A 15,517-nucleotide genomic window follows, 5' to 3' on the forward strand; every position below is an offset into this window, starting at 1 on the left:
CTGCAGACAACCTCCCACAGGAAAACCCCCATTGGGACTTTCTATCTCCGCTATCTATCTACTAGCTATCCAGCAGACAGAAAATATATCTGGCTATCTATCTCCCTTGGGTATTTATCTTTACAAAAGGTTGTGCTGGGAATCTTGTCAGTTCAAATAAAACTATCAAAACCTGAAAAAGAAAGGAGAAAATAAACATAGAGAACTTTAAAAGTGGAGCTACTATGGAAGTTCCCGTGTCTGTCTGACAATTCCCCTAGAATTCAACTACTCTCTTTTTCCCTTTAAATTAGGGTCCTCGGGGCCAGCAAAACTGGAATCAATTTTATGTTTTTGGAAATTCCCTATTAAACGATAATATACATGATTCTTCAGTTTGGCTGAGAATCAGTTTTAATAAAGCGGAATTTAATCATGTTCTGAATCATATCACGTAGTATCTTATATAGGTTCATGCGGATAGTAAAGGACCAGACAAGCAAAACAGAGGAGTTGATATTATAAGTTTTTTCTTAATTTACGATGTTAGCTTCTATTTATGAATCTACATACCACAGTGAGCCCAGGAATCCAACTTTGTGGAAAAAATTATTTATGCCCAAAATCGAACTTTAGAAAATCAATTATTTTAAAAGTCCATGTTAAAATTCATCATATTAGAGGAGGTTTGCCATTTTAAATTAATGAAAAATTTAAAAAATTAAAGTTTTTATGGCCTTCTGAAGTTGTTACCCTGGAATTCACGAAATTTAGATACAAAATCTCCCAAAAAAAATATTTTAAAATTTTTTTTTGTTTTACTTGCCATTTAATCAAATATTAACTTAAAAGGTAATGTAATACCATTTTAGAAACGTCGTGCAATTATCTAATGCTGGATAACAAGAAACTAAATAGTTTTGTATAAAAAAAAACCTCTTGAATCCATATTAAAGAAAGTTGGTGAAAATGAAAAAAAAAGCACGTTGAATATTTTTTTTAAGCTTTGATTCAAATACCTTGATCTTTTTAGCAACGAGGTGAAAATTTTTAGGATGAAGTTCTAGCATTAATTAGGCAATATATAAGAGGATCCCATTGGTCTTATCAACTTTCACTTAGTTGCTTAACCTCTATAGATATTTTTGTAAAGGTTGTTTTAAGCTATTTTTAGTGTATAATCCTTATATAATTTGTTGCCGGATTTCATTATAGAGAAAAATCCTTTTACAGGGTAAAAATCTGGCAAAATGCCTTTCTGAAAAATCATGGCATAAAATTTTCCCACCAGTGGTGGAAAAGTTAGAGCACCTCAAAATAAAATTTTACTATGCCCTTGTGTATTGGACCCTGAGGGCCTCCTGAAGGGGCTACCAGAAATCTAAAGGTATCTTTAGAACCACAATGGCCGGCTCTAACTGCAATCAGAAGAAGTCAGAGATAATTGCCGGCCGTCTTCCGTCCTTTAATTGGCGGCAAAGTTAGCACACCAAAAAAATGAAATTTTTTGTCGTGTTTTTTGCACACAGGGCGGCGTGTGTTTGTGGCGCAGCCACGTGTATTACCACTTTTTTGTAGGTCATTCCAAGCCGGATTGGCGGGTGTGCGGCCAGAGGTGGTCTGACCGGCCGTTTGGTTGACAGCCGCAGTTAAAGGTCGCAAAAATTGTCAAAAATTGAAGTTTTTGAGGATTTTTGGCATGCCAGTGCGGCCAGACTGCTTGGCTGACAGGCCTGGGACACATGTCACCTGACACACTGGGCCATTGCCCATCTTTGCTATTTTGCACAATTTTTTCCCATCACTTCCCTGGCCGTGATGGCCATTCAAAGTGGCCTGGGTCAAAATCGACTAAAAACCAATTTTTTGGGGTGAGATTTTGACCACTCAATCATCTAGAGAGGGAGGAAGGGGTAATCTTGTTAATTCTATAAAAGGTACTATAAAAACCTTTTAATTAAAACAAAAATTGTTTGATTTGGTTGAAAAATAAGGAAGTTATTAATTTTTTCCAAAAAATTGGATTCCTGGGCTCACTGTGCATACGTTTTCGGTCTTGTTTTTAAAAACTAATACACCCATACGTCACTGTCTAATCAACTCTGGTATTTTTTCAATACAAAACCTTTTATGCTTTAATTAAACCAGGAAATATGTGCATACCTAGGACAATTATGTACATAAGCAGCGCAGCAATAATAATTAATAATAAACAGCAACTGTTTTACGTTAATTAGCTTTCAAATTATATGACACTGAATAACTGCTTAAATACATGATAATGATTAAGGACATACTTAAATTTTTAGGACTTGGATATAGAGATGCTTCGCTTATAACATTGTACGTTGTTGTCCTTGTAGCTTCTATTCCAAAAATCAGATGAATCAGATAACTATATCACATAAAAATTTTGTGTATGAAAAAGTTTAAAATCAATATGTTTAAAATGGATATACTGGTTTTCTGGTAACGATTATAGAGTTGCATCGCATTCGTACCTAACTACTACAGGAATAACCATGCAAAGTTTGAAATCGATAGGACAATTCTAATCTTTTTAAGTTAACATAAAAAGCTAACTGTCCTTGACGTAAGGACGGACGGACCGACTCTAATTATAGAAAAGCTTCGCTCTTAAAAATTGCCTCCGACAATATATATGTACATAAAAATATATGTATTAATCCATGTATTAAGTATACTTAAGTACGCAGCAAACATAATCATTAAAAAAAGAAAATTCCTCTATGTATATTATGTTATAACTTTACCTCTATTTTACACAAAAATGGTGCAACTATAAAATTGTATATTGTTTGAAGACATTTATAATTAACCAAATTGAAGCCCCATAGAAAATAGAATGGCTAAAAAAACTTTTTAAAAACAAGGATGACATCATTAACCCTTAACAGTCGGGCCCCTTGCCGCACCTTAATCGGTCGGGGGGGGGCAAAATTTTTTTGTGCAAGTCCCCTAATTGATAATGAATTTCCGACCTTAAGTAAGTCAAAGTCAATTTTCGCTTCCTTCACCCTTTTATTTAACAACCTTTACTTAAAAATTTCAAACGGCTGTAATTGTCTTATTTTTGAAGGTAGAAGAAAATTTTTGCAGAAAATGATTATCTTTATGTAAATTTTATATTAGAAATATCAAAATATAAATTTCAGCTGCCGCAGCTGTACTTGGCATGCAGCCGCCACAGTCGGCGGTCGGCGGGAAAACGGCGGCAGATCTTTATGAAATTTTAATACCTGGAACCTGAAATTGACTTGAACACCTGTATTTAATATGAGGATGTACTACTAGAGGATATTCTAGGATTATGGTAATATAAAATGCTTTGTTTAAAACAAAAAAATATTTTTGCTCTTTACCTGGATGACACTGTCAGGTTTGCTGGAATCCTGTGCCGGCAGGATGAAGATATTCAAAAAATTCCAACTCTCAGTTATTTGTCATACCCATACTTAAAAATTCACGCAGTTTGGGCTCTTTATCTTTCACACGCAGAAAATGAGATAGAAAAAACCGGAGGGGGGGGGGGCCTTCAACGATCCCCCCCCCCCTGACCGTTAAGGGTTAATGAGTAGCAAACATAGACGTCCAGAAGTGTAGGGATTAAACTTTGAGACCCCTCATTTCACCCTTTCAAATTTTTTTCAAAATACATTAAATTACCCCCCCTCAAACCATTGAAACACTTCATTTACCCCCTCAAAAAAGGCTTGGACGTCCTTGGTAGAAAATTTGAAAAAATACAATTTTTTAAAGAGCAGATGTTTAGTGGTCCTGAAAATTAATTTAGAGAAAATTAATATATCACATACAATTTTTTATACTATTTTTGCTTAAATGACTAACCAACAGAACAAATATTATATAACTGATTTATATTTTATAGGAAAACTTCAGCAATCTATCTTGAATAGTAGCAGAGAAAATCATGGCTCCCCCCTAAACGTAGCTGATTTGTTTTTTTAAATCAAAAATTATGGCCATTATTGTTATTGACTATAATTTGAAATTTCAGCACTAAAATGAATCTGATACATTGCTGGAACGTCCATAAAGGTAGGTAGATGGTTTGGTACACATTTTTAAAAGCAAGGTAAACTTTATACCCGCCCCCGTTCCTATTCTCTGTTCATCCATATACACTTTACCATTGCTCTTCGGTGCTTCCACAAAACAGCTGAAATCATATTACTGTAAGCTTGGATATTTTTAAAATTTAAATTTAGCTTAATGGATAGAAATTACAATAAACATCCCTGGATTTGGGTGTGTTTAAAAAGTATACAATTTACAATAATGAATATGGTTGCGACCGCGACTTCTGAGCGAGTTAAAGATATTTTTAATATTTTAAAAATAATAACAAAAAATAGAATAAACTAAACTAGAAAAAACGAACACCATCCCTTTCTACTAGCACTTGAAATAATGTAAAATAACCAAAAAAAACGATAGTGGATTGAAAGAGAAAGAGGAGGGTGGCATACTCAAACCGAACCCCCCATATGCCCTACTATTTCATGCAATACTCCCTCTTATCCCCCCCCCCCTTCCTTCTCTCACTCTCTCTCTCTCCTACGAACTCTCTCCCTGTGTTTTTAACTTCGGTATAATATCGGAGGTTTGCTTTGATTGTTAGTCGGAGGTGACCATGAGTAGTTGTCGGACTGCTGGGGCAATTTTCTCGTTTCATAATTTTAGAATATTTTTATAAATTTTCAGTGATTACAGATTTTTTTATTTTTATAATTCATACTTATGTAAATTATGTTTTAATAGAAGGAAATTATTCTCGTAAAATTTTTAATTTTTATCATTAACCATTGTTTTTCATTTTAACGAAATAAAGTTAAAATCATTTAAATTTCTAAGCAGGTTTATATTAAATTAGGTGGCTTAAATGATTTTTTTACACTGCAATATTCTTTAATTTATTAAGGTTAAATGAACATCTTAGTAGAAAATAAATCTCAAAAACACTTTAAAAAGAATGGATATTGAATTTTCAGAAATGTTTATAAAATAGGTAAAACATTTAATAGTAACCAAAACGTATCCAATTTTATTAACTTATATAAAAAAAAACCATTTTATACTATCATATTTAGTATTAGTGTGTTTGTTCGTCCGTTAACCACTCGCTAACCACTATAAGGGTATTTTTTTTATTTGAGGTGAGATGGGTTGGTAGTTATATATTTTATATTCAAGTTTTAGCCTTGGGATGGTTTCAGGCTATTTTTCTGTCCCCCTATTTTTCTGGTACCCTTTAAACAAACGTAATTATAGGGAAATTTTTAAATTTAATATTTTATAATTGTTAAGATTTGATGATTTATATAAAAAGTATATTCAACTAATTATTGATGGTAGTTACTGCCCTGAAATTCAGAACTCCAACGGTTCAGTAGCGAGATCTTAACGGACAAGCATAATGACCTTATCGTCAAAAATAAAAGTAAACAGCTGCGCTAATTAATATATGCTGATGACGTAATGGAAAACTACTCTATACATATTGTTTTTTGATCAATTGGTTTTAAATTGATAGACGCATAGCGTCATCAATAAACACTCTAGTTAATTATTTAAAACTTTATTTTCATTCATAAGTTTTTTTCTTTCTTTTGCTTGAGAATTTTGTAAATTATTTTTTATCAGTGAAGTTACCCTATAACTAAGATAAGTCAGTACGTACGACATTGTTTTTGCTTTCATGTAGATGCAAATCTTTATCCGGATCATGAAAAGAAAACGAAGTTGCCGGTTTCATCGTATTTTCACAGTAGCTTTTGAAGGGTTATTTTAGGTTAGGTTAGGTTAAGTAAATGTTAATGATTAATAGAAATAGGAGAAAGGCTACTGTGAAAAAACGACGAAACCGGCAACTTCGTTTTCTTTCCATGATCCCTTCATCCAAAAAAAAAAAAAAATTTATGAGAAAAAAATTTAAGTATTGTAAAATGTCTATTCGCTTTTTTGACATTCTAGACATAATACAGCTTTATCATAAGTCGATACAGCGTAAAGTGTCCAATAAAAAATGACGTTATACAATACAAATGACCAATGATAGGCCAATATACATTGCAATTGTCCAATGGGAAATTGTATACTGGCATAGCATTGGTCATTTGTATTGTATGGCGTCATTTTTATTGGACACTATGCGCTGTTTCTCATAAATCGGTCAACACAATTAATTATAAGAGAAGCTTCGGCACAAAAACAAGGATGAAAAATATGCTGTAATATGGTGATGTAGAGGTCTACAAAGTTAATTAGAGATAAAACATAAGTTAAATTATTAATCACAAAATATTTATGACCTTTGTACCCCGATAGACAGACCGACGAACTAAGTAATCTTTTTTAATGGATACTGTTTAGTAAGAGAAATCTTCACAAAATATCAGACGTCTATCTTAAATAGCAGTTTATAAAATTACCTTTCCTCCAAAGCGTTGCGGACTGATGGGCAGACAGAAAAAGAGAATTACAGAATAGCCGCTACTAAAATAAAACTCTAATTGTGAAAATGTAAATATTTGCTCTGTTACGATCAATATTAAAGTTACATTATAGTATTTGAAGAATATTTTAATTTCCTGGAAAAACTGAACCTATTATAACGTACAAAAAGTCATTGATTGCAGGGATCTAAAAGAATAAGACAATGGTCGACAAATTGATATACATCCCCACTGATGATACACAAAATTACCCCTCCTGTAGATTACAATTAGTGGTTGAGTTATTTAGCATCAAATGCTTTGTTTTATTCAAAACAACACACAAACAATTAGGGACAATGGTTATTATAACATTACTGATAATATTACTTTACCAAGTAGAAACAATCTGAGTCTGACTTTCTCTCTCTATTCGTTTTCTTTGTCAGATTCTTGCTGAAGCGTCATCTACATTTATAAGGAAATGTGATTTTCTTGGATGATTTTAGCGATGGTTGTTAAATTTTGATTTCTTAAAAATGAATTGTACATTTGATATCTATGAAACAAAGTAGAATGATGTCTGTCCGTCCATCCATCCGTCTGTCTGTCCGTCTGCCCCTTAAGATCTCTGTAACCACCAAACTGATCGAATTCTACTCTTCAGGGAATATACCTACTGGTCCTGTGGTGGTTTTAGGCTATTTTCTTGGGGGGTGTTACATCCCCAACCCCCCCCAAAAAAAACCAAAATCCCCCCCAATTTTTTTTACAAACTTTTTACGAATTTTTACGAATTTTGAGAATTCTCCATTTATTTGCGAAAATTTGCGATCCATTCACTTTTTTTTAAATGGGTAGATAATAGAAGATGTAGCAATTTTATTTTGCATACTTTGATATAAACTATTATAACTTTAAACATGGTTCATTATGTATAACTTTCATTGACTACGAATGCTATTGATAAAATCCTACATTATACTAAATCCAGGTGTGTTTAGTTCATTGTGCAGATATTACAATTTGTCTTTGAAACTCTTACAACTTGGTGGCATTTTATCATTTTATTGCACATTAATTCTGAATAAATCCTATTGTGTATTCTCAATATACTTCAATATAAATCAAGTAAATATGACCTATTTTTCATAGGGAACCATTTGTAAATAAAATAGAATAAAATAAAACTGGGGTAATATAGAATAGACAAAATTCCATCTTCAAAAATTAATGGCGTGTGTGAGGGGTGCTAACACCCCCTTCCTGAAATTTAAGGTAATTTTAACACCTCCCCTAGGACCTAAAACCATTCTAAACTTATCTCAATAGCAAGGAATTTGTTTAAACACCCCCTTGCAAAATAAATCTTAGATTTAGTTTTAAAAATTTAAGGATATAAAGTTATATAAACTATATGAAAAAATCAATGTTTTTAAGCAATATTAACCATTTTTGATTTCTGTGACGTCATATTCTCCATCTCGTTTTTGTAGGTTTTCTTTCCCACTTCTCCTCTCATCTCCCTCATTTTATGACGTCACAGGAATTAAAAGTGCTACAGATTGGGCTTCGTCGAATTTACGAGTTTAGAAGACACACGTACATTCAAACATCCATTTACTTTATTATATGGGATGTAAATGAACAGTCTTTTCTAGACCAAAATCAATCAGATGATCATAGATTACAATGAGTTAATTGCGAGTTACTATTCCTCATAAAGCAATTACAATGTTCTCCACAAGTAGCGCAGCAACTTTATCAATTCACAAGAAAAGATTGGTGGATTGTATTTTTTACCTAAGTTATATCCTTCATGATTTTAGGCGTTTAATTGTTTTTGTTTTGGGTAGTAAGTGAATAAAACTATGAGAATGAAGAGTACAGCTGCTCATAGACTTTAATCCTAACATATTGGAGTACATTGTGGACAGGTTGAACGAAGCACAGTCAACCCGAAATATAAAGGCGCTGTGCTTTTAATGGAGTAATGACAGAGAACCTATCACTTTTAGTTTGATGAAATTGCATATAGAGGATATTCTGAAAGATTGGATTGAGTGGACATAATGAAAATTTCTTACATTATTAGATCTAGATGGGTAGCATTTCTACAACTATTTTAATTTCTCTAACCCGCGGCATTAACGTAAATGATAATGTACCATGCAGCTGTCAGAGAGTTCTTGAGTTAGAGTCTGTTACTTAAAATGGTACATCCTACTGGAAAAACCTCCAACTTTTCTTGACTCTTTCTTTAAAAAAACTAATACCTTAAGTGCCCTAGGAGCATCTAGGGGAGAGCCGTTGGTATCGGATAAAACAATATTTTTTCGTTCATGTTTATACCACTACATTTGATTTTATATCATTGAAATGTTGATTTTATACCTTACTCATATAATATCCAGGGTGGAAGGGAACACTTGAGTGTAAATTGTACTGGTCCCCAAAGTTTTAGAAACATCATCTCTCATTCGTTGGATTACAAATTTTGGGGTTTTATATTAGTTATTAATTGGGTTGTACAAATCTTTGTATCCTAACTTTTTCCGCATAATTTACCCCTAATCTACAGAGGGGTAATTTGGATTTTAGTATTTGAGGATGTAAATAGATTTATTGTTCAATGTCTCATCCCTAAAGATCCCTGTGCGAAAGCCTAGACTCCTTGCAGAAGGTGTTCAAACCCTCTTGCTGTTATCATATCAACACAAAAATACTCATATAAAAATTTAGTATAGATGTAAGATTTCAGCATTGATTTTATTTTGGCTACTATGTAGCTGCTGCGCCTCTACCAAGTGATCTGCAATCAAAGGGGTAAGAAAGTGGCAGAAAAATCGTCTAAAACCATGCGAAACTTAAATCTAAAAAAAAATTAATCCATCCAGGGACATATTCCTTCCAAAGAAGAACTCAATCAGTTAAAAAGTTTTTCAGACAAAAAAAAAGACCTCAATACTTTACATAATAGGATAGGATAATGTAGATTGAAATATTAAAAGTATATTATAGAATGATAGCATTGCATACGGAATTGTGGTTAGAAATGCTTTGGCTTATGGACAAGTGCATCTAAATCAGAGTAGTAAATATGACAAAGATACATTATTGAAGTTTTACTTTGAATTTGTAGCTGTTTTTAAAAACACACCCACGCAGAAAACATCAAAAAGTTTTATTATAGATTTTCTCTTATATATTCTCTCTTTCCCTCTTTTCATTTATCTCTCTACCTAAATATCTTTCTCTCGTACCAATATCAATATTTAAGGTAAGCAGGGAATAAGGGAAGATGATTAAAGTCCCTCAACATATTTTGACGTCATACGATAAAATAGCCAATGAGAGGCCAGTATACACTGTAATTGACCAATGGTAAAGTTTATGCTGGCCTCTCATTGGTTATTTTATCGTATGACATCATAATCTGTTGAGGGATCTAAATCTGTTAATGGATCTAAAATTTTAATTTTAAATAATTTCAACAACAGACTTAATAGATATTTGAATTTCTGATAGATTTTTTAATAACACTGATCATAAAAAGGATGATTAAATCCATATGTAGGGAATTGAATTTTAGAAAACTGAAAATTTTCTAAAAGAAGTAATAGAATCTATCCAATAGCGTTACAGACAGATGAACAGACATTGTGTTTATAAAATAGCCGATAGCCGATAGTCATAGGAATCTACATAATAATTTCATTAGGATAGCGAACAAACAAACATTTTGCGTTTTTTCGCCATTTAAAATAAAAGAAATCTTTTGTCTTCGCGCCATAATACATTAATCCCATGCTTTCAAAATTTTGTAGACATGTAAAATTAAATAAATTGTGCTCTGTTGTATACCTTTATCCCTTCGTACACGCGAATGTGGCGTAAAACGCCGCTCGTTGTCGTGAAGGTTATAAGTGATTTAATCTCGGCCCGAAACCGCGTCATGACTAAAGACTACTGGTGCTATGTCAGATGCGCGATAAAAAAGTTATAGTAGTGCCTTGGCCCAACGCAATTCCAACGCAGAGTATGTTCAAGGTCGCATTGGGGGGGGGGGGGGGGGGGATTGTACCCAAAGCGTGATCGAGCCCCTAAATCCCTGTGAAAAAAAAGTCAATATGAAAGAAAAACATGAAAGTTTTTATGCTTCTATTTTGCTTTATTCAGGAAAATTTCAGGGGTGTAGGGTTAGGTCAATCCTTATATAAAATTGACAGGAAGTTTGTCTGTTGGTCTGTCTTTCCGTCTGTAACTACCCATCCCCTATGGCATTTTAGAAAAATCATAAGTCATCTGAATATTTATTGATGTAGTTTGATAATACAGTGTGTTTTTTTATGAGAACTTTTTAAAAAGCAATAATACCCTACTTATAGTTATCAGAATTTAATGATTAATGGCTTATTTTCTATAAGTAGGTTAATAATGCTTTTTAAAAAGTTCTCATAAAAAACACACTGTATTTGAGGAAACTTTTTAGTTTCATATAATATTTAAGGAAGGATTAGTTTTATGAATTTTATTTCCCTATTCTAGTATTCAAGTTTTGAAATTCATTCTTTCCTTTCTTAATATATGTATCAAACTTCAAGATTTTACTCCCTCTTCTAAAATAAAAAAAAATTGAGTAATGTTAAGGATTACTATATTACTATAAATGAAAGGCCAGGTTAGCATATTTTTATATTTTTTATTATATTTTTGAAAGCCATTAATGCTTTTCATTACAGAAGCATGTGGGAGGGGGGTGAGAACAAATCCTCCCACCCCCCAACTTGGAGATGAAAATACTCAGAATTTTCGATTTTTTTCTAAAATGAACCAATAACACGTCTCCTTGTCAAAGTACCAGCGTATTATTGGATGTCTTTCTACAAAGATGATACGCGATTGGTTCACGTTAGCGGCAAATGCCGTTTTTTTTTCATTTATCAAAATTTCATTTCATTCATAAGTATATGAATTGAAATATTTGAAAAAATCCTTTTATTCAGCAAAATCATCATATAAAAAGTTCATTTAATATTATTAGTTCGGACGGACGTACATAGCTGATGGTAAGAGTGTAGCTTCGCTACTGCAAAGTTATATTATATGTAATTATTCTTTTCATTTGTGGTGTAAAAGAAAAAGTTTGTAGGTGTGAGTGAATAGCAGGAGAATTTTTTTCATAAAGTAGCGAACCAATTCTTTAATTAGGTCCTGGAAGTACGTTCGTTTATCCTGTATAACTAAATTAAAATGATAATACGAGCTATCAATTCAAAATTAAATAAATATTTATTTTATTAGCGCAGCCACCCTGTAACTATGATATTTCTTCAGTCCGTCAGTATATTATTTTTTACCCTCCACCAAAATAATCATAAAACTTCCCAGGACCTATGAGAAGCTACCCTGTAAAAGAGAACCATATCGGTTTATACAAACATACAGACAGACAGACAAACATTTTGTTACTTTATTATATGCTAATGTCGTATGGGTGAGTTGCACCTGGACTGAACAGTCATCTTGTCAACTCAAGGCCAGACTCTTGGTCCTTCACCTCATACCCGTGGTACAGTACATTACAGACAACCAACTCTCTGTGATGCACGACCTTTGTCTGAGAAGTCCTAACTGTGCATGGTAACGAGTTGCGCCTGTTTTGGGCCAAGGCATTCCCCCCACTCTAACTATTTACGTCGCGCATCTGACATAGTAGCAGTGGGAACCATTTTTGACGTCTTTAGTTATGACGCGGTGTCGGACCGAGATTCGAACCTAACACCTTCCCGACGACGAGCGGATGCGCTACGTGTTGAGCCACGGTCGCGGGTTAACTTTATTATAAGAATATTTTATAATTCGTATGTTTTATATAAAGCGATTCTTCATAATGGTAATTAATATGATACTAGCGGCTGCGTCTTTAGCATCTAGGGGATCTGTGTTTAAAGAGGCTCGAAAAATAGCTTTAAAAAAATCAAAATAAGACTTAAATCGGAAAATAAATAGCCAAACATCATCACGGGACTTAGTGAAGTTTACCTAAAATAGAGAACACAACTAATTCAGATGTTAAGATTCAGAACAAAACCTTACTACATTACATAATAGGTTAAAGTTTTATAAATTATGATGTAATTTTGTGTCATGACCGTACACGGTCTTGTTTGATTTATTTATTATTTACTTTCAATTATGCGGAATATAATATAACATTACATAGTAACTTTTTTCATTACTAAGTTTTTATTGTAATGTACTATTGTATAATTGCCAGGTATTGTAAAGGATATTCAATGGCCGATAAATTGATGTATATCCCGTATGATGATACACAAAATTACTCCTTCTGTATATTACAATTAGTGGTTGAAACGTTTAAACAGTTAACTTAATGAACCAACCAATCAACACTCAAATTAGTCTCCAAAGTTGTTAAGCCAACGAATAAGAAAACGTTATTATAAAATTTGGGGACCAGTATAATAAACAGCCCAATGTCCCCTTCCTCCCTGTATATGTACATATAAGTAAACAGTCTTAGAATTCCCTATACCCAACAGTTAGTCGAATGAATGGATTATTATTTGTTGGTAGCCTATGCACTATCCAGATAAAGTGCTACTAGAGAATTCAATGATTATATGATTTACACCTATGGCATGCATATTTTCTCGTTGAGTTATATAATTTTTAGCAATAATAAAAGAAAATTAGGAACCTAGTAATAGTGTCTAACTTTTTATCTTTGTGACGTAACAAAAATCCATCTCTTTTTTAGGGGTTTCCTTTCCCACCTCCCCTCTCATCCTTCGATTTTTGTTACGTCACAAAGATAAAAAGTTAGGCACTATTACTAGAATTAGTTTGAAAATCTAAGCATGTATTTGTTGAGAATTTTAAAGCAATAAACTAAATGATTATCAGACTTCTTTTATATCATTTTGTAAGAAAACAATGAGATTTTAAGAAGCATGTAACAAAAAAAAAGTTCTTTATATGCACACCATAATTTTGAGTTGGTTAATCACATAAAAAACTTGGTTGAGACAAAAAAAAGTTAGTTTGAGTTGGTTACTGTGCACACTATTCCTCAACAGTTTAGCGGATTTAAAACCAACACGCAACAAGCGGTCAATGGATCCTATAAATAGACATATTTGCTGAATCAAAACTGGTTTTACCTAAATTGTATCTGTTCCTTCTTCAGGATTATAGAATTTCAAAGATTTTAACCAAAAATGTGCGATGATTTGACTTTAAAATAGCATTTAATCTTAATGTTCATGGCTTAGTAATATAAGTTTGTCATATTTGTTGAGGTTTTAAAACAATATTTCTATAGACAATTCAACACTGCATATTTAGGATTTATAACAATGGTTATTTTATTCATTATGAGTGATATAAAAAGTCATATCAAAAGTACTTTTTATATATTAATTCTAATTGTTTAGATACTTTGCCGTTTATTACACAAAAGTAAATATTTTTGTTCTAAACCATTTTGAATTTTATATGGATAAAATAATTGATATAATGAACAAGGATGACAACATCCATAAAAGCGAAGCAATGAAACGGTAGGACAAACGGACATAAACACTTGTATAGTGTCAGAACTCAATAATCAGAATATAAAAGTACAAGAGTCGAAGCAAAATTGTAAGTAAATTTGTTTAAAAAACTGCTTGATACAGGATAATGTTTATGGACATACTTACATTTTTAGGACTTGATTATAGAGTTGCATCGCTTATAATATTGTACTTTGTTGTCCCAGGAATCTATATATCAAAAATCAGATCAAAAGGAGAATTAGATCACATAAAAATTAGTTGTTAAAAAAGTTGTTAAGATATCAACATGTTTTAAATGAACGTACGGACGTTCTGGTAATGATTATAGAGTTGCTACGCTTTATAATCGTACCAAACTACTACAGGAATGACCATGCAAAGTTTGAAATCGATAGGCACAATCGCTATTTTTTTATATTGAGCTAGTATATCTTAATTAAACACCAAATTATTGTCTTGTGTATTTAAGATTATTTAGCAATTGAAAAAAATTATTATTTAATTTTGTATCTTATTTAAGACTTTGCAAAACCTTTTTCAAAATGTGATCATAATCTAAATAGGTCAAAGATTTTGGTCCTTGTTGATCTATAATTATATTTTTTTAAACAAGACTCTTTCAAGATAAAGAATAAAGGATAGAAGCATATACATACAACAAGTATCTTTAATAATGCAGGATTTTACGTTAACAAACTAATAAAGGTTAGTCATTAGATTAGATTAGAAAACCTTTACATCTCATTTCTGCTGCTTGATTTTAATTTCTTTTATTTTTCTATATTTATTGTTCGTCTGTCTGTCCATAAAGGATAGATCTTATCGTTAATTTAGGCATTTTATAATTATCCTATTTTTTTATACTTGGCATGGTTGGTTATTTCTGTAGTAGTAGTAAGGTACGATTTAGAAAGCATAGCAATTCTACAATCGTTGTCTATTTACATTTGATTTGAAACATTTTTTATATTCCTACTACAAAAAGGTAGAATGTTATAAACAAAGCATATAAAAAATGTAGGAATGTCCGTAAACAGTATCCTATATTTTGCAACAAATTTACTTTTATTTTTTTAGACTTATACATATACATATATGTATATTTGCTTTTTCAGTTATGACACTCTACAATTGTTAATGTTTTTTGTCCTACCCTTTCATAGATTCACTTTTATGGAAATTTTCATCCTTGTATAATCAACTATTAAGTTGTTAACTAATTTGACTAGGTATACTTATTAATAACAGTCCTTTGATATAATCAATTAAAGGCATAATGTCTTCAACGATCTATTGTTTATGTGGTTGATAACTTAATACTATCGTGTCTTTTTTTACATACAAAATTCGAGTGTCAATGCTAATTGTTTCTATGTAAACAAGGATGACAACATCTATAAAAGCGAAGCTATGAAACCGTAGGATAAAATGACATTATCATTGTGCAGTTTAAGAAGTGAATAATCAGAATATAATGTT

General features: G+C 32.0%; 1 protein-coding gene across 1 annotated transcript in view; it reads left to right on the forward strand.

Moving 5' to 3' along the window:
- Nucleotides 1–1,383: 1,383 nt before the first annotated feature.
- Nucleotides 1,384–15,517, forward strand: part of LOC145320100 (uncharacterized) — an 84,400-nt gene continuing 70,266 nt past the window's right edge. The window contains exon 1 of the mRNA XM_080162540.1: nucleotides 1,384–1,459. Within this exon, the coding sequence (XP_080018666.1) occupies nucleotides 1,384–1,459 (76 nt within the window). The remainder of the gene's footprint in view (nucleotides 1,460–15,517) is intronic.

The sequence above is a fragment of the Acartia tonsa genome, chromosome 5, assembly GCF_053477335.1.
Source record: "Acartia tonsa isolate MP-2025a chromosome 5, ASM5347733v1, whole genome shotgun sequence".
Classification (NCBI taxonomy): Eukaryota; Metazoa; Arthropoda; class Copepoda; order Calanoida; family Acartiidae; genus Acartia; species Acartia tonsa.